General features: G+C 42.9%; 1 protein-coding gene across 4 annotated transcripts in view; it reads left to right on the top strand.

The window, feature by feature from the left end:
• The window catches only part of LOC138766669 (class I histocompatibility antigen, F10 alpha chain-like), an 84,780-nt gene that overhangs the window by 21,584 nt on the left and 44,283 nt on the right, over positions 1-18,913 (top strand). Inside the window, exons 4-7 of one of the 4 annotated variants that reach the window (XM_069944285.1) lie at positions 3,548-3,820; positions 15,023-15,124; positions 15,511-15,540; positions 18,698-18,746. The exons of 2 other annotated variants lie outside the window; for them this stretch is intronic. In XM_069944285.1, coding sequence (XP_069800386.1) covers positions 3,548-3,820; positions 15,023-15,124; positions 15,511-15,540; positions 18,698-18,744 — 452 coding nt within the window. In that variant the 3' untranslated portion in view covers positions 18,745-18,746. Of the gene's footprint in view, positions 1-3,547; positions 3,821-6,550; positions 6,653-7,037; positions 7,117-15,022; positions 15,125-15,510; positions 15,541-18,697; positions 18,747-18,913 lie in introns of those variants that run through there. One more of the 4 variants, XM_069944288.1, reaches the window with a different exon arrangement.

Below are 18,913 nucleotides of genomic sequence, written 5' to 3'. Positions count from 1 at the left end.
CATCGACCCAAGTAACTCATTTATAAAAAAATTTATATTCGGAGATTTCTATAGGAGAGATGGAGGAGGTTGTTGTGACAGTTATCGTTCTGGAGAGACATCAAGTCTGGTTGGAATTGGACTTTATTCTATGCAGAAATAATGGTGAGACTTTGACCATAAGCAAAAGAAGGGTCAGTGGAGTCTCAGTTACGAGTCTCAAAACACGGGAATAGCCAGATATCCCTCCAGGGGAGGATAGCCTATTGCTATGGGGGTGCCTCCCAGTGGGGAGATCACCAAACCACCGTGATACGTAGCCCCTTAAGTCCCACTCAGTTGCGAGTATTGGAACATAAATAGGGAAATACCAGGGTGGCCCCTTTTTGCGTCGAAGTCTAACTCTCAGGCGAGTGTGATTGCTGTGTTTTGTTGAGACTTTGGAATCAGCTCAGAACTGTGCCATTAAAGGGGTACTCCAGAATAAAATTAAACTGAAGCCTTCCATTACTTAAAGGAGAAGTCAGGCGAAAATTTTTATTAAAGTATTGTTTTGCCCCCCAAATGTTATACAAATCACCAATATACACTTATTACAGGAAATGCACATAAAGTGCTTTTTCCCTGTACTTACTATGTCACTTCTTGGATAAAATGGTGATGTCACTTCCTGGATAACATGGTGTTGTCACTTCCTGGATAACATGGTGGTGTCACTTCCTGGATAACATGGTGTTGTCACTTCCTGGATAACATGGTGATGTCATGAACCGACTCCCAGAGCTGTGCTGGCTGTGGCTGCTGGAGAGGATGATGGCAGGGGGACACTGAGGGACACAGAGCACTGGAGGGACACTGAGCATCCCCCTGCCATCATCCTCTCCAGCAGCCACAGCCCGCACAGCTCTGGGAGTCGGGTCATGACATCACCATGTTATCCAGGAAGTGACAACACCATGTTATCCAGGAAGTGACACCACCATGTTATCCAGGAAGTGACAACACCATGTTATCCAGGAAGTGACATCACCATGTTATCCAGGAAGTGACATCACCATGTTATCCAGGAAGTGACAACACCATGTTATCCAGGAAGTGACATCACCATGTTATCCAGGAAGTGACATCACCATGTTATCCAGGAAGGGACATCACCATGTTATCCAGGAAGTGACATCACCGTGTTATCCAGGAAGTGACACCACCATGTTATCCAGGAAGTGACAACACCATGTTATCCAGGAAGCCTTGATGCAGTAGTAAGTGCAGGGAAATAAACACTTCATAAGTATTTTTCTGTAATAAGTGTATATTGGTGATTTGTATGACTTTTGGGGGGGGGGGGCAGTACAATAATTTAATAAAAATTTTCGCCGGACTTCACCTTTAACCTCTTAAGGACATATGACGTACCAGTCATATGTCCTCATTTGCACTTCAAAGCGGGGTCGCCGCGGTCCCATGTGCCGCGTGTAGTCCGGGACCGCCGCTATTAGCGGGTACGGTCTGATCATATCTATGCTGCAGAGATCTCAATGAGAGATCAAAGTATATATACTAGAAGTCCCCTAGGGGGGCTTCTAGTATATGTGTAAAAAAAAAAAAAAAAAAAAAAGTGTTGTTAATAGTAAAAAGCCCCCTCCCCTAATAAAAGTCTGAATCACCCCCCTTTTCCCAGGTTTTAAATAAAAGTTTGGTATCGCCGCGTGCGTAATCGCCCGAACTATTAATCACATTCCTGATTTCGCACGGTAAACGGCGTCAGCGCAAAAAAATCCCAAAGTGCAAAATTGCGCATTTTTGGTCGCATCAAATCCAGAAAAAATGTAATAAAAAGCGATCAAAAAGTCGTATATGCGCAATCAAGGTACCGATAGAAAGAACACATCATGGCGCAGACAAATGACACCTGACACAGCCCCATAGACCCAAGAATAAAAGCGTTATAAGCCTGGGAATGGAGCGATTTTAAGGAACATATATTTGTTAACAATGGTTTACATTTTTTATAGGCCATCAGATACAATATAAGTTATACATGTTATATATCGTTTTAATCGTAACGACTTGTGGAACATGCATAACAAGTCAGTTTTACCCCAGGGCGAATGGCGTAAAAACAGTTCCCCCAAATAAAAGAAATGCGTTTTTTTTTTTCAATTTCACCACACTTTGAATTTTTTTCTGGTTTCGTAGTGTACCAAATGCAAAAATTCAGCCTGTCATTGCAAAGTACAATTAGTGACGCAAAAAATAAGGGCTCATATGTGTTTCTAGGTGGAAAAATGCAAGTGCTATGGCCTTTTAAACACAAGGAGGAAAAAACGAAAACGCGAAAATGGGCCCCGTCCTTAAGGGGTTAAAGAGGAATTTCTATGATAATAAAAATAGGCTGTAGGCAGGAGGGTGCATGAACCTAATAAAGAATGAATACTTACCCATCCCCATGCCTCCGTAGCGCCACTATCACCTTTATCTGTCCGCCGGCGTAAGTAATTTTCGGCCAACTTCTGTCTACATCCCACCCCCCCAATTAAAATATTTATGCAAATACATTTATTTAGAAAACACCTCCTTCTCCCGATATGCTGCCTTTTCCCTCACATTGTTAACTGCTCATTGTCTTAGTTACAAAACGATTATCGGCCAATAAGTCAGAAATGAATTACAAAGTTGGGTAGTTTTTGTTAGTACTTTTACATTTACATTTGCTAGAGTATATGTAGGTCAAAATGGTACAAATGGTAGAAAACCCAACTTGTCATGCCAAAATGTCTCTGACTAGATACTGTACGTGAGAGGATGATGACTTCAGTGAGGTTCACAATACGGTAGGGCTTTATGTTTTGGCAATTTGGCGTAAACCGATAAAGTACGCACCAGACACAGTATCTCACACCTTATTTTTCTTTCCGTAAGGATTCTTATTTTTAATGGTTTTTACCAATTAATTCCTTGAATAAAATATGTGTATTTTAAATAATATGATTTGCTCAGACTAGGGGACAGTCTATTGTGCAGGCTGTTGATAGATCTTTGGTGCTGTTGGGGGATTATTTGGCGTAGCGCACTTTGTTATTTCTGCTTTATCTGCCATAAACTGAATAATAAATGTAGGCCCCATATGCATGTATGGTTGCAGGGTTGTGGGATCAGTAGGCAGCAGCACATTGTACAATACTCTGGACATATGATAACCATCCAGAGTACAGGGGTCTCCTGAGTGTTATACAGAGTACGGGGGTCTCCTGAGTGTTATACAGAGTACAGGGGTCTCCTGAGTGTTATACAGAGTACGGGGGTCTCCTGAGTGTTATACAGAGTACAGGGGTCTCCTGAGTGTTATACAGAGTACAGGGGTCTCCTGAGTGTTATACAGAGTACAGGGGTCTCCTGAGTGTTATACAGAGTACAGGGGTCTCCTGAGTGTTATACAGAGTACAGGGGTCTCCTGAGTGTAATACAGAGTACAGGGGTCTCTGCTGATGGGACAGACCACCAGATAGGAGGAGACATCACCTCAGGGCTACAGGGAGGACATTTATATTCTTTTTTTTTTCCCTCTCAGTTCGGCCACAGGTGAAAGTATCCGGTCAGGAAAGAGATGGGATTCTGACGCTTCACTGCCAGGCGTACGGATTCCATCCCAAACCAGTGGACGTGAAGTGGATGAAGAACGAGGAGGACGACCTTCCCGCATATCAGACCACACAGACCCTCCCCAATCCTGACGGCACCTATCAGATCAGGGTCAGCGCGGAAGTGATCCCCAAAGAGGGCGACAGCTACTCCTGTTATGTGGATCACAGCAGCCTGGAGGAGCCGCTCCTTGTCAGATGGGGTGAGTTGTATCCATACTGGGGGAGCCGCTCCTTGTCAGATGGGGTGAGTTGTATCCATACTGGGGGAGCCGCTCCTTGTCAGATGGGGTGAGTGGTATCCATACTGGGGGAGCCGCTCCTTGTCAGATGGGGTGAGTTGTATCCATACTGGGGGAGCCGCTCCTTGTCAGATGAGGTGAGTTGTATCCATACTGGGGGAGCCGCTCCTTGTCAGATGGGGTGAGTTGTATCCATACTGGAGGAGCCGCTCCTTGTCAGATGGGGTGAGTTGTATCCATACTGGGGGAGCTGCTCCTTTTCAGATGGGGTGAGTTGTATCCATACTGGGGGAGCCGCTCCTTGTCAGATGGGGTGAGTTGTATCCATACTGGGGGAGCCGCTCCTTGTCAGATGGGGTGAGTGGTATCCATACTGGGGGAGCCGCTCCTTGTCAGATGAGGTGAGTTGTATCCATACTGGGGGAGCCGCTCCTTGTCAGATGGGGTGAGTTGTATCCATACTGGAGGAGCCGCTCCTTGTCAGATGGGGTGAGTTGTATCCATACTGGGGGAGCTGCTCCTTTTCAGATGGGGTGAGTTGTATCCATACTGGGGGAGCCGCTCCTTGTCAGATGGGGGGAGTTGTATCCATACTGGGGGAGCCGCTCCTTGTCAGATGGGGTGAGCTGCATCCATATTGGGGGAGCCGCTCCTTGTCAGATGGGGTGACTTGCATCCATACTGGGGGAGCCGCTCCTTGTCAGTAGGGGTGAGTTGTATCCATACTGGAGGAGCCGCTCCTTTTCAGATGGGGTGAGTTGTATCCATACTGGGGGAGCCGCTCCTTGTCAGATGGGGTGAGTTGTATCCATACTGGGGGAGCTGGTTCTTGTCAGATGGGGTGAGTTGTATCCATACTGGGGGAGCCGCTCCTTGTCAGATGGGGGGAGTTGTATCCATACTGGGGGAGCCGCTCCTTGTCAGATGGGGTGAGCAGCATCCATATTGGGAGAGACTATGGGAGATGTCATGACTAGTGATCACTATTGTGACATGTAGTTGTATAGTGTATTGTCTGATCACCAGCATCTCATTGATGTGAAGCTACTGAACAGGTATGTAAATGATTTAAAGGGATTTGGGCAGGGGATGGGAGGGTAAATATAAAAAAATACACCCTTCTCTATGGTTTCAATCTAGTTCTGCACCACCCACTGCCCCCAGCCCAGTTACATCCCATACACCCCGCACTGGACTGCTCCAGCCAATCACTGGCCTCAGTCACTTGGAGGAGGAAGTACATGTGACTGCTGATGCCTGTGATTGGCTGCATCGTCCCCTGCAGAGTGTATGGGATGTCACCACCAGGGACAGTGGCTTAGCGCTTGATCAGGACTGGGTGGAGAGGTGAATATGTTTTTTTGTTTTTTATTTACCTCCCTATTCCCTACCCTTGGGAATAGAAAAAGATATCTGTTATTACAGCGATTTAACAGACTGCAATGCATTGAAGTGCAATGAGATGACAGACGTCCAATGCACACAGTGTATAACATGACGGATATCGTCGGCGTGGACTTAATAATGATCATTTCAATTATTTTCGGACATCTTTTGCAAACTGGATGTTATTTTTTAGTTGCTCACACAGTTTTTCTGTTTTCACCATTTTTACTATTAAATTCAATTAAAGACCTAAAAGCCAATCAGTCCACCTGAACTAGAATAACGTACCGACAGCCGTCATTGCACTAATGGGCGGCCAAACAGCAAAATGACGTCCATCATTTGAACCTCAAAATGAAGGACATCATTTTAAAAGCTCAGGAAAAACTGTTGTGTGAACATAGATTTGCATCTATTATTAAGTTCACACTCATATTTATTCAATTAATAACAGTTGTTGCAGATTGCAACACTGGCCATTATTAATTGAATAAATACATTGCATTGAAGTCTATGGAATCCCGGCCGGAGTGTATACACTTCGTCCGGGATTCCATGCGGCGGCACAAAAAACTGACATGTCAGTTTTGTGCGGCTGCTATTCACTGAATAGCGGCCGCACAAAACTAACAGTGCAGACAATGTAAAGTGCGGCTCCGGGTATGAATGCGGGCACACCCAAATGTAATATATAAACACCCAAATATATAAACACCCATATATATACCCAAATGTGCCCGCAATCTCCCCTTCTACATGTCTATTGGGATCTCAATGGATCTTCAATAAAGGGTTTGTTTTTTTCCCACAGATCTCAGTAAGTGCAGTCCTCATAATAACTTTGTAGCATCCATAAATCATCATCCTCTGGGGCTTCTATCAGACATGTATCATGGCTGCTTTTCTGTATCCAGATTAAAGCTGTAAGTTCTGGTCTGACCACAAATCTTATGACCCAAACTGACAGCATCGTAGGGGTCGCCACTGACTGATATCTATGGCAGCATGGTGATGGAGTAGATTTCAGCTATAATTTACTTTCTGGCATAAATGATATTATATTTGCTGGGACATGGAGGCTCAGCCTCCTCACACTAAGCCCCGACCAGTTTCTAAAAATTGATGGTCATTGCGTAAAAAGTTTGCGCCGAGTTTTGCATATAACAGGGGCTTACACAACAATCTTCTACTATTTTGACCAAAAAAATGGCCACTTGTAAATTCTCCCTTAGACTCTAATGTGAATATGATCCATGACGCTCTCTGTATAAGCTGCAGATCACATTTACCTTTTTTTCTGACCAGAACCAACAAAGCCGATTTCCGTGGTGATGCTTGCGGTCATTGCTGTGTTGGTCGTCATCACTCTTCTTGGTGCTGGTGTTGGAGGATTTTTCCTGTATAAAAGTAAGTGTTTCCACATTACAATCACATAATCCATATACAGCAGTACATGCATAATATAGTACAGTACCTGGAGAATTCCTATAGGAGCAATAAGTGACATTTTATATCTACAACTTATACAAAAAGTAGATTTTTTTTTTTAACCACACACCTGGCTTTGGGTAAAAATGAAATCCATCATCTAATACACATTGGACTGTCAGCCGCTCCTGCCAACAAAGGCCGGTTTGGCCGACACATGTCTAATGTTTGTGAGGCCATTACACCCAGCGACAGCCTTCCTTATGTATGTATACAATCTCTCCTCTATTATAGAAGGATTGATAATCAATTCCTCAGGTTTCTGCTCCTAATTCTATCTCTGTTTTTTTTTTTTTTTTCCCAGAAAGGAAATATGACTACAAGGCGACCAGCAGTGAGTATTCCCCATAGACGGCTGTGATGAGATATATCACTAGCTGTGTTGTTTACCACATCATACAAAAACACAATTTGGGGATGCTGCCTAAGGCTATGTTTCCACAAGCATACAAAGACATACATTAGAATCCACGTCCCCTTTTGTGGTGTGCCACCGTGGGTGTTGCTATTCTTTACACCCCTTGTAAAAGTCTGTACTTGTCTGTGATCTCACTGTAGCTGTTGTATTACTAAAGATGACCACTAGGTGTCGCTACAGTGTGTAACTAAGGTCTAGAAGCTGCATGGCTGAAATATACTAAAGAATTATTGTTTGTGTATGTACCAGATTCTGTTGTCCAGTAGGATTTCTCCTTTCTTCTGCCCAATTCTCTCTTTTCTATCCTGTTTCTCTATTGCACTTTTTCCACCGAACCACAGCGCAGCACACACGCTGGTTAGGAAGTTAGTCACTTGGGTGAAGGAGGAGTCTTAGCTGAGCTTTGGAGGAGAAAGGACGCAGCTCAGATAGTTCTTCTCAGTGGTTCTACCTGGGCCCTGGCCCTCTGCCAGGTCCCCTCTACAAGTGAGTTCTTAGTCAGTACCAGTGGTGTAGCTACCATAGAGGCAGGGAAGGCGGTTGCTATGGGGCCTGTGGAGGGAGGGGGCCCAGAAAAGATAAGAGCCTCCTGTGTCCTTTTGCTTCACCCCTTATGTACTGCAGTGTGTAAGTGACCCAGTGTTCTCTTACATGCTGCAACACAAAAAAGGGTTAACAATTAGCTCTCTGCCTCACTACCCTGATAACCTCTGACCTCTGTTCTCTGGGCTCCTGCAGAGGTCAGGGGTTATCAGTGCAGCAGTAGTGAAGGAGAGAGAGCTAATTGTTTTCTGTATTAACCCTTTGTGTAAGAGAACACTGGGTCACTTCCACACTGCAGTAAATAAAGGGTTAAGCAAAAGGTAGTCTGCTCCTGCACCTTTGTATATAACCATGAGGCTCCTAATAGGCTGTTATAGGTAAATACAGTGGATGGACAGAACAAGCAGACATTGGCTTTGTCCTCTGACAGTCACTGTTGTAGCTGCGTGCAGGATTTAGAAGAGATTTATTTTTTTTGCCACATCACCGAATATACAGTGTGTATATATATATATATATATATATATATATATATATATATATATATATATGTTATAGTGTGTAGGGGGGCCCCATATAGTGTGTAGGGGGGCCCCATAAAGGTTTTTTGCTATGGGGCCCCATGAATCCTAGCTACGCCCCTGGTCAGTACCCTGCATGGGCAGGACACAGAACAGTCAGCTCTCACAACTCTTTCTTGAAGCACCAAACACGCTGTATGATGCGCTGCTAAGCCCTTCAGGAGAGAACTAACCTACAGATAACCTCAACCCACACCGAGGAATAGGAGTCAGTAAAGTGCAGGACAGTATCCGCAAAAGAGCTAGGAACTGATCCGGGTGGTGCAAAGTTACTAAAAGTCGATAAACTCCATCTCACAGCGTGGGTGTACTTAGGAAACCCTAACCATTCCGCTCATCCCAGGTAACAGTGTCTGGGCCTGTGTCACCCATCAGTACGGTTCGGCCAAAGCTAGTGGGCATAAGATGGTGTGAAGAATATAGGAAAGGTCAAAACGCAGGCACAGGTTGTTTCTTCTTCTTCTACAAGTATTCTTCTAAGCACTCCAACCTCCCGGCAGAGCACATTACTAATTAGGTTGAGACTCTCACGGCACTCTCCTCTCTACTACCTCAGCACAACCTTATCAACTCTACTACATCCTGCTCAGCACTTATTTCACAGATCTGGTGGTTCTATGTTCGTGTATTTATTGGAATTGTATCAAGTGTACCTGAAGATTTGTTGTATTTCCTGCTGCACATTAACGAGTAGTAAACCAAGTCAACGTTATTACCAAGTCTGTGATTACTGGCTACCACCTGCACAGCACTTACACCGCAACCTTGGGACATTTCCCCTATCTGCGGGTGGCGGGTCCTACCACTATACGGGAGGGTTATTACACCACTTTGACCACCTGTGACATAATCCCAAGGGACCCTGCAGCAACCCGACAGAACACCGACCACAGGGGAGAAGGGTACAACTGGCCTTACATTCTGCAAGCAGGCGTGCCATCCCACCTGTGTGCCCACCAGGCACTGGCATCACAAGACAAAACCCTTAAGGTCTGGCTGTATCTTGGCCATCCACCTCAGAAAATGGTGTCACACTTCCACCTAGCAAGTAACCGGCTGTCCCACCGCTACAACATCACCCGGTGGCTTACCACACTTTCGCATCCTCTTTCTTTCTCCTATGGCCGTGAGATGCTGCCAGAACACTTAGCCACGTCACATGGCCACTGGAAAAGGCAAGGGGATGTGCATTCAGATACATACAGGGACCGCAATGTGGAGAAGTGGCCTAAGGCTGTGTTCTCATATTCTTATAAAAACCAGAACTTTAAACAAGTATCGAAAGCAGCTGTGTACCGGGGTCGCCAGCTTCCAGAAATTCCAGACATAGGGAACTGTTTTCCAGTTACCATGAAAATAAAATCCATGCAGCCATGATTTCTTTGAGACATTATAAATGAGGATATTTTTTATCAGTTTATTGAATTATAGACACATATACTTTTTAATCTTGATTATTCATTATGGTTTTCCAATTCATTTATACAGGGATGTTGACACAGCGTTCTATCGGTGTATAGCAGGTTTTTCTGTAGAGGGGGGTTGCCGCAAAAGCACAAGCAGAAACTCTCCAAACAGCTGCTTCATTGAAAGCAATGTGACATTAAAAATCCCATTTTTGTGCCGCAAATAAAAACACGCTTTTTTAAACAGTTTTCGCAGCAAAAAGGCCCCACTTGTCCCACTAGTTTAGCTGTCATAGTTTAGCTGTTTTAGTGTGATTTGTTAACGGTTCGATTAAGGCAAACCAGAATTTCATGCCGAAATTCAGTGAACCTCCTGAACCAAACTTTTAAAAAAATTTGTTCATCTCTAGAAAACAAGAAATAACAAAAAAAGTACAAAAACAGTAAAGTTACTAAACTTTCTTTCTATTTCATCTGCAACATTTTGTTAAGAAGTAGAATTTTGTCTTAAATAATTTCCAGATACTCCAGGGTATACATGCACAAATAAAACACACAAGACCCTTTCCAGAATTGACCTGGCACTTGGCAATGGTAAATTCTTGGAGGTAGTGGATAAAATGGAATTGGGTGTAGGATGCTTTTCTGATCATGTACCCTTGATAGTCCACATAAAGGTTGAATAAGAGCAGATAAACAGGACTATAAGGATCAACCCTAATTGGTTGAAATTTATTGAGGTGGACTTAGGAAAGGAAGTAGAAGATTTCTTTATGATTAACTCAGACTCCGCCAGCCCAGTGACAGTATGGGAAGCATGGAAGGCGACACTCAGAGGGACCCTCTTTAGTAAGATAGTAGCTTTTAAAAGGAAAAAAAGGAAGAAGGAGGAACAGATATATAGAGATCTAGTTGATAAGCAGTTAACGTATATAAATAACCCGAGTATGGAAAATTGGGATGAGTGGATTCAGGAAAAAGACAAATTGGAAAGGATCTCCTTGGGGAAAACTGAAGCTAAGAAATTATTTGAGTCAGCCAGGGGGGGCGTAGAGGGGGATGGTCCGGGACGATATTTAGCTAGGATAATCCAAGTTAATCAGAACAGGGGTAGTATTATAGCCTTAAGAGGAGATGAGGGACTAGTTGCATCCACAAAGAAACTCAAAGAACTATTTGTTCAATACTATGAGGAACTATATACGTCAAAAGTTAAATATTCAGAAAGGGAGTTGTTATCATATTTGGCAGATATTCCTTTAGTTCAATTATCAGAAGAACAGAAAGAATTTTTAGAGGCCCCCTTATCGGTGGATGAGTTAAGGAGAGCAGCAGAGGGGATGGGGGGTGGTAGGGCCCCGGGCTCAGATGGACTCCCTATAGAGATCTATAAGAACACGCAAACTAAGATACTGGATGAACTACTAAAAGTATGGAATTTTTCAAACGAAACAGGGGTAATTCCAGATTCAATGAGAGAAGCAACTATTATAGTAATCCCCAAGGAGGGAAAAGATCTCACTAGCCCGGGGTCGTACCGCCCTATTTCGTTGATTAACAATGATGTAAAAATAATAGCTAAAGCGCTGGCGAATAGGCTGTCATTGGTGGTGAATGGGCTAATTCACAGTGATCAATCTGGATTTATGCAGGGAAGAGGAGTGTATTACAATATTCGGAGAGCCTACAGCAATATTTTTGAAAGTGGGGGGGATACCACAGGTAGGGCCATTTTGGCGTTGGATGCCGTTAAGGCGTTTGATAGCGTGGAATGGCCCTATCTGTGGGCGGTCCTTAGAAAGATGGGATTTGGGGAGGGCTTTATAGGATGGTTACAGTTGTTGTACAAACAGCCAAGAGCACGGATTTTGGTTAATGGCCAAGTATCAGACTCTTTTGAGTTATCAAGAGGGACTCGACAGGGTTGCCCCCTCTCCCCCATACTGTTTGCAATAGCAGTAGAACCATTAGCAGAGATTATTAGGCGAGATGTAAACATACAGGGGTTTAAGTATAAAGACAAAATTGAAAAAATATCACTTTTCGCTGATGACGTTCTGCTATTTTTGTCAGATGTACATAATTCAGTGCTAAGGGTTAAAGAAGTAATTGAATTTTTCGGGAAGTTTAGTGGATTCGGAATAAATTGGTCAAAATCATCAATAATGTTTTTGGATGAGTCAGATAAAATTAGGCATGAGATTGCACCAATGTTTACGGTAAAGAATACGTTCAAATATCTGGGGATTGAGATTTCGGCACAACTAGACCAGTATCTTAAATTAAATTTTATCCCATTGATAGAAAAATTTCGGAATAAACTGAAGGTATGGAGAGGTCTCCCCCTGAGTGTCGCCGCTAGATTGGGGCTCATAAAAATGATTATTCTGCCACAGATGCTATATATCTTGGCTAATAGCCCAGTGTGGTTGGGTAGGGACTGTTGGTCCCAGATAAAAGAAATATGTAACAAAATAATATGGCGTGATAAGTCTATACGAATTTCTTATGATACATGGTGCCTTCCAAAAGATAAGGGAGGTATGAATCTTCCTGATTTTGAGCTCTATTTTTTAGCCTCCCAGATGGTCTATATAGTTAAAGGAGAAAGCTTTGATTTCACAGGATATTGGGAATCTAAAAAAACTAAGTGGCACCAGGATCTTCCTACCATTTTAGAGGCGGGAACAGCAAGGGATAATAAGAACCCCCTTAATTTTCTGGCGCACAAAGTGTGGCAGACTATTAAAACAAAAATGGGATGTAGAACTAGTAATGAATATACCCCCCTTTGGAATAATATGCATCTTCCACAGATTTTGTTTTTTGGGTACGAAAGGGCATTATTAAAGTAGAACACTTATTTGATGTACAAGGTAATATAAAGTCACTTGAAGCACTGAGAAAGGAATTTGGAGTGAAAGATACAGATTATTATAGGTATGCACAGGTTAAGCATGCGGTAAGAAAAACACAAAATAAAAACATATTTAAAACACAGGAACACCAAGTAATACTTGATAGGGTGAGAATGATGAGAAGAGGGTTAATAGGGAAACTATATACTAGAATTAAAGAACACTCACAGGTAGAGGTGAAGAACCGCTTCAGAGAAAAATGGAGGAGAGATATAGAAGATGAAGAAATTGATTGGGAAAAAATCTTCTCTGACATAGATAAGGGGTGTTCTAGTTCTAGACTTAATCACAAGGTGACACAACTCTTTATCACTTACAGAGTTCACTATACACCACGTAGGTTATACTTAATGAAATTAAGGGATAATGATAGATGTGTAAGATGTAATCAAGAAGGAGGGGATTTAATTCATTTATTATGGAGGTGCCCAAAATTACATAGGTATTGGGCAGATGTTGTGTCTAGATTGGAAAATAGATTAAACATCGAGATAGAGAAAGATCCAAGAATATGTATTTTGGGTGCATGGAATGATCTACAAAGTTGTAATGAAGTAAAAAGGATAGCTCTCCAAGGAATGTTAGCAGCTAAGAACTGTATACTTAAAAAATGGATCTCAGTAGCTCCTCCGGTGATAAATGAGTGGGAGAAAGAAATGCAAAGAATGATAATAATGGAATACTTTAAGGCCCGAAAGAGCAATAATATTGAAAAGTTTTGTAAGGTATGGTCGAAATGGCCAAAATGGCAAGAGATGATGCTGTAAAGGTGTGGGGGGGGAGGTGGAGAGTGGGTGGAGAAGTGAGGTAGTGAGGATATATTTGTTTTTGTCTTTCGTTTTTTTTTTTGTTTTTTTTTTTTTGTTTTGGGGTTTTTTTGTGTTGGGGGGTTGGACAGAGAGGGAAGGGGATAAGGGAAAAGGAGTAGGTTGGAGGCTTGTGCTCTCTGAGGAGTATAAAGAAAGAGTGTGTTATATATGAGGTGTTAGTGAGGTCCAATACTGTAATTTGGTTGATATATCTAAACAGTTATTTGTTACCTAGGGATGTACTCCCCGAGCATTGAGATTTCCATCACAACATTAGAGTCTAGAAATAGTCAGGTTTGGATTGGTTGGGAGTGACCCTAGAGAGCTCGGGGGGGTCTCTGATCCTGATCCAAGCCCCTGGAGCGAGCTTGTTGGCCTGGGGGTCTGGTCTCACCTGGAAGGGTAACTAAAAGAGAGATTAATAGATGAATAAGAAGTAATTAGTGGTTCAACATGAGAAAGTGTGAAATACAAAAGACGACTGTTTCTCCTGAATGGATGGATGGATGCTGGGGTGAGACAGAAAAAATATGGTATATGGACGCTGTAGTTTCTAGTCTACCCCAGGAAAATGTTCTTGGATTGCATAATAAATGTGGTCCAGAGCATTAGAGTGAATGAGGAAGAATCTGCAAGAGGGAGGGAGGCCTGTAAATGGTCTGACTCGCTCAATGGATTCAGTATGCTAAAAATCTGCACAGTCTCTTTGAAACTTTATACATAATGTTATTGGTAATTGTAAGGGCGTAATGGTAAAGATTTCCCTTTCCAGGTGAGAACTGACTCTGGGTGGTCGTGAGTATTGGTCTGGGGACTGGCGTGAATGGGTCAGTGGGGCCGACGCCGTGTGTCTACTGGGGCACTCTATTCCAATCCAATTGAAGGATGGTTATTAGTGTAAGAACGACAAATATAGAAGAGGGGGTAAAAGATAGAAGTACACAGTCTAGAGCTGGGTGGAGATACATCCCATGGATAGTAAAATACTGTAAAATGCAATATTGATGGAAACAAGTGAATTAAGCTACACCTAATTTAAGTAACCTTGGAGGGGATGGGCATCACAAGCCTCTAATAATTTTATGTGGATCTTTGTATGTATAAGCGATTTGTTAATAAATTCTTTTCTAAAAAAAAAAAAAAAAAAAAAAAAAAGCATCCATAAATCATCATCCTCTGGGGCTTCTATCAGACATGTATCATGGCTGCTTTTCTGTATCCAGATTAAAGCTGTAAGTTCTGGTCTGACCACAAATCTTATGACCCAAACTGACAGCATCGTAGGGGTCGCCACTGACTGATATCTATGGCAGCATGGTGATGGAGTAGATTTCAGCTATAATTTACTTTCTGGCATAAATGATATTATATTTGCTGGGACATGGAGGCTCAGCCTCCTCACACTAAGCCCCGACCAGTTTCTAAAAATTGATGGTCATTGCGTAAAAAGTTTGCGCCGAGTTTTGCATATAACAGGGGCTTACACAACAATCTTCTACTATTTTGACCAAAAAAATGGCCACTTGTAAATTCTCCCTTAGACTCTAATGTGAATATGATCCATGACGCTCTCTGTATAAGCTGCAGATCACATTTACCTTTTTTTCTGACCAGAACCAACAAAGCCGATTTCCGTGGTGATGTTTGCGGTCATTGCTGTGTTGGTCGTCATCACTCTTCTTGGTGCTGGTGTTGGAGGATTTTTCCTGTATAAAAGTAAGTGTTTCCACATTACAATCACATAATCCATATACAGCAGTACATGCATAATATAGTACAGTACCTGGAGAATTCCTATAGGAGCAATAAGTGACATTTTATATCTACAACTTATACAAAAAGTAGATTTTTTTTTTTAACCACACACCTGGCTTTGGGTAAAAATGAAATCCATCATCTAATACACATTGGACTGTCAGCCGCTCCTGCCAACAAAGGCCGGTTTGGCCGACACATGTCTAATGTTTGTGAGGCCATTACACCCAGTGACAGCCTTCCTTATGTATGTATACAATCTCTCCTCTATTATAGAAGGATTGATAATCAATTCCTCAGGTTTCTGCTCCTAATTCTATCTCTGTTTTTTTTTTTTTTTTTCCCAGAAAGGAAATATGACTACAAGACGACCAGCAGTGAGTATTCCCCATAGACGGCTGTGATGAGATATATCACTAGCTGTGTTGTTTACCACATCATACAAAAACACAATTTGGGGATGCTGCCTAAGGCTATGTTTCCACAAGCATACAAAGACATACATTAGAATCCACGTCCCCTTTTGTGGTGTGCCACCGTGGGTGTTGCTATTCTTTACACCCCTTGTAAAAGTCTGTACTTGTCTGTGATCTCACTGTAGCTGTTGTATTACTAAAGATGACCACTAGGTGTCGCTACAGTGTGTAACTAAGGTCTAGAAGCTGCATGGCTGAAATATACTAAAGAATTATTGTTTGTGTATGTACCAGATTCTGTTGTCCAGTAGGATTTCTCCTTTCTTCTGCCCAATTCTCTCTTTTCTATCCTGTTTCTCTATTGCACTTTTTCCACCGAACCACAGCGCAGCACACACGCTGGTTAGGAAGTTAGTCCCTTGGGTGAGGGGGAGTCTTAGCTGAGCTTTGGAGGAGAAAGGACGCAGCTCAGATAGTTCTTCTCAGTGGTTCTACCTGGGCCCTGGCCCTCTGCCAGGTCCCCTCTACAAGTGAGTTCTTAGTCAGTACCAGTGGTGTAGCTACCATAGAGGCAGGGAAGGCGGTTGCTATGGGGCCTGTGGAGGGAGGGGGCCCAGAAAAGATAAGAGCCTCCTGTGTCCTTTTGCTTAACCCCTTATGTACTGCAGTGTGTAAGTGACCCAGTGTTCTCTTACATGCTGCAACACAAAAAAGGGTTAACAATTAGCTCTCTGCCTCACTACCCTGATAACCTCTGACCTCTGTTCTCTGAGCTCCTGCAGAGGTCAGGGGTTATCAGTGCAGCAGTAGTGAAGGAGAGAGAGCTAATTGTTTTCTGTATTAACCCTTTGTGTAAGAGAACACTGGGTCACTTCCACACTGCAGTAAATAAAGGGTTAAGCAAAAGGTAGTCTGCTCCTGCACCTTTGTATATAACCATGAGGCTCCTAATAGGCTGTTATAGGTAAATACAGTGGATGGACAGAACAAGCAGACATTGGCTTTGTCCTCTGACAGTCACTGTTGTAGCTGCATGCAGGATTCTGCCTCTGGCCACAAGAGATTTATTTTTTTTGCCACATCACCGAATATACAGTGTATATATATATATATATATATATATATATATATATATATATATATATATATATGTTATAGTGTGTAGGGGGGCCCCATATAGTGTGTAGGGGGGCCCCATAAAGGTTTTTTGCTATGGGGCCCCATGAATCCTAGCTACGCCCCTGGTCAGTACCCTGCATGGGCAGGACACAGAACAGTCAGCTCTCACAACTCTTTCTTGAAGCACCAAACACGCTGTATGATGCACTGCTAAGCCCTTCAGGAGAGAACTAACCTACAGATAACCTCAACCCACACCGAGGAATAGGAGTCAGTAAAGTGCAGGACAGTATCCGCAAAAGAGCTAGGAACTGATCCGGGTGGTGCAAAGTTACTAAAAGTCGATAAACTCCATCTCACAGCGTGGGTGTACTTAGGAAACCCTAACCATTCCGCTCATCCCAGGTAACAGTGTCTGGGCCTGTGTCACCCATCAGTACGGTTCGGCCAAAGCTAGTGGGCATAAGATGGTGTGAAGAATATAGGAAAGGTCAAAACGCAGGCACAGGTTGTTTCTTCTTCTTCTACAAGTATTCTTCTAAGCACTCCAACATCCCGGCAGAGCACATTACTAATTAGGTTGAGACTCTCACGGCACTCTCCTATCTACTATCTCAGCACAACCTTATCAACTCTACTACATCCTGCTCAGCACTTATTTCACAGATCTGGTGGTTCTATGTACGTGTATTTATTGGAATTGTATCAAGTGTACCTGAAGATTTGTTGTATTTCCTGCTGCACATTAACGAGTAGTAAACCAAGTCAACGTTATTACCAAGTCTGTGATTACTGGCTACCACCTGCACAGCACTTACACCGCAACCTTGGGACATTTCCCCTATCTGCGGGTGGCGGGTCCTACCACTATTCAGGAGGGTTATTACACCACTTTGACCACCTGTGACATAATCCCAAGGGACCCTGCAGCAACCCGACAGAACACCGACCACAGGGGAGAAGGGTACAACTGGCCTTACATTCTGCAAGCAGGCGTGCCATCACACCTGTGTGCCCACCAGGCACTGGCATCACAAGACAAAACCCTTAAGGTCCGGCTGTATCTCGGCCATCCACCTCAAGAAGTGGTGTCACATTTCCACCTAGCAAGTGACCGGCTGTCCCACCGCTACAACATCACCCGGTGGCTTACCACACTTTCGCATCCTCTTCCTTTCTCCTATGGCCGTGAGATGCTGCCAGAACACTTAGCCACGTCACATGGCCACTGGAAAAGGCAAGGGGATGTGCATTCAGATACATACAGGGACCGCAATGTGGAGAAGTGGCCTAAGGCTGTGTTCTCATATTCTTATAAAAACCAGAACTTTAAACAAGTATCGAAAGCAGCTGTGTACCGGGGTCGCCAGCTTCCAGAAATTCCAGACATAGGGAACTGTTTTCCAGTTACCATGAAAATAAAATCCATGCAGCCATGATTTCTTTGAGACATTATAAATGAGGATATTTTTTATCGGTTTATTGAATTATAGACACATATACTTTTTAATCTTGATTATTCATTATGGTTTTCCAATTCATTTATACAGGGATGTTGACACAGCGTTCTATCGGTGTATAGCAGGTTTTTCTGTAGAGTTGGGTTGCCGCAAAAGCACAAGTAGAAACTCTCCAAACAGCTGCTTCATTGAAAGCAATGTGACATTAAAAATCCCATTTTTGTGCCGCAAATAAAAACACGCTTTTTTAAACAGTTTTCGCAGCAAAAAGGCCCCACTTGTCCCACTAGTTTAGCTGTCATAGTTTAGCTGTTTTAGTGTGATTTGTTAACGGTTCGATTAAGGCAAACCAGAATTTCATGCCGAAATTCAGTGAACCTCCTGAACCAAACTTTTAAAAAAATTTGTTCATCTCTAGAAAACAAGAAATAACAAAAAAAGTACAAAAACAGTAAAGTTACTAAACTTTCTTTCTATTTCATCTGCAACATTTTGTTAAGAAGTAGAATTTTGTCTTAAATAATTTCCTGTTTTCGCAGCTTCAGAATCATCATCTGACTGGTCTAGTAATCCTGCCACAGCCTAATGGTGAGTGACTTATAAGTAATAAAAATAGAGGTTAATGAGGAAGTTTGGGGGGGGGGGTAGCTCACCATTTCCTGGTCTACTCTTGACATAGGGAAGCGCTCACGCAGCCGATCTCTTATAGCAGGAAATAATCTCTCCATGTATATTGCTATGTTGGGTGTTTGGAC

Source organism: Dendropsophus ebraccatus, chromosome 10 (assembly GCF_027789765.1).
Source record: "Dendropsophus ebraccatus isolate aDenEbr1 chromosome 10, aDenEbr1.pat, whole genome shotgun sequence".
Classification (NCBI taxonomy): domain Eukaryota; kingdom Metazoa; phylum Chordata; class Amphibia; order Anura; family Hylidae; genus Dendropsophus; species Dendropsophus ebraccatus.
The sequence above is the reverse complement of the archived record's forward strand: the minus strand, read 5'-3'. Positions and strand labels throughout refer to the sequence as shown.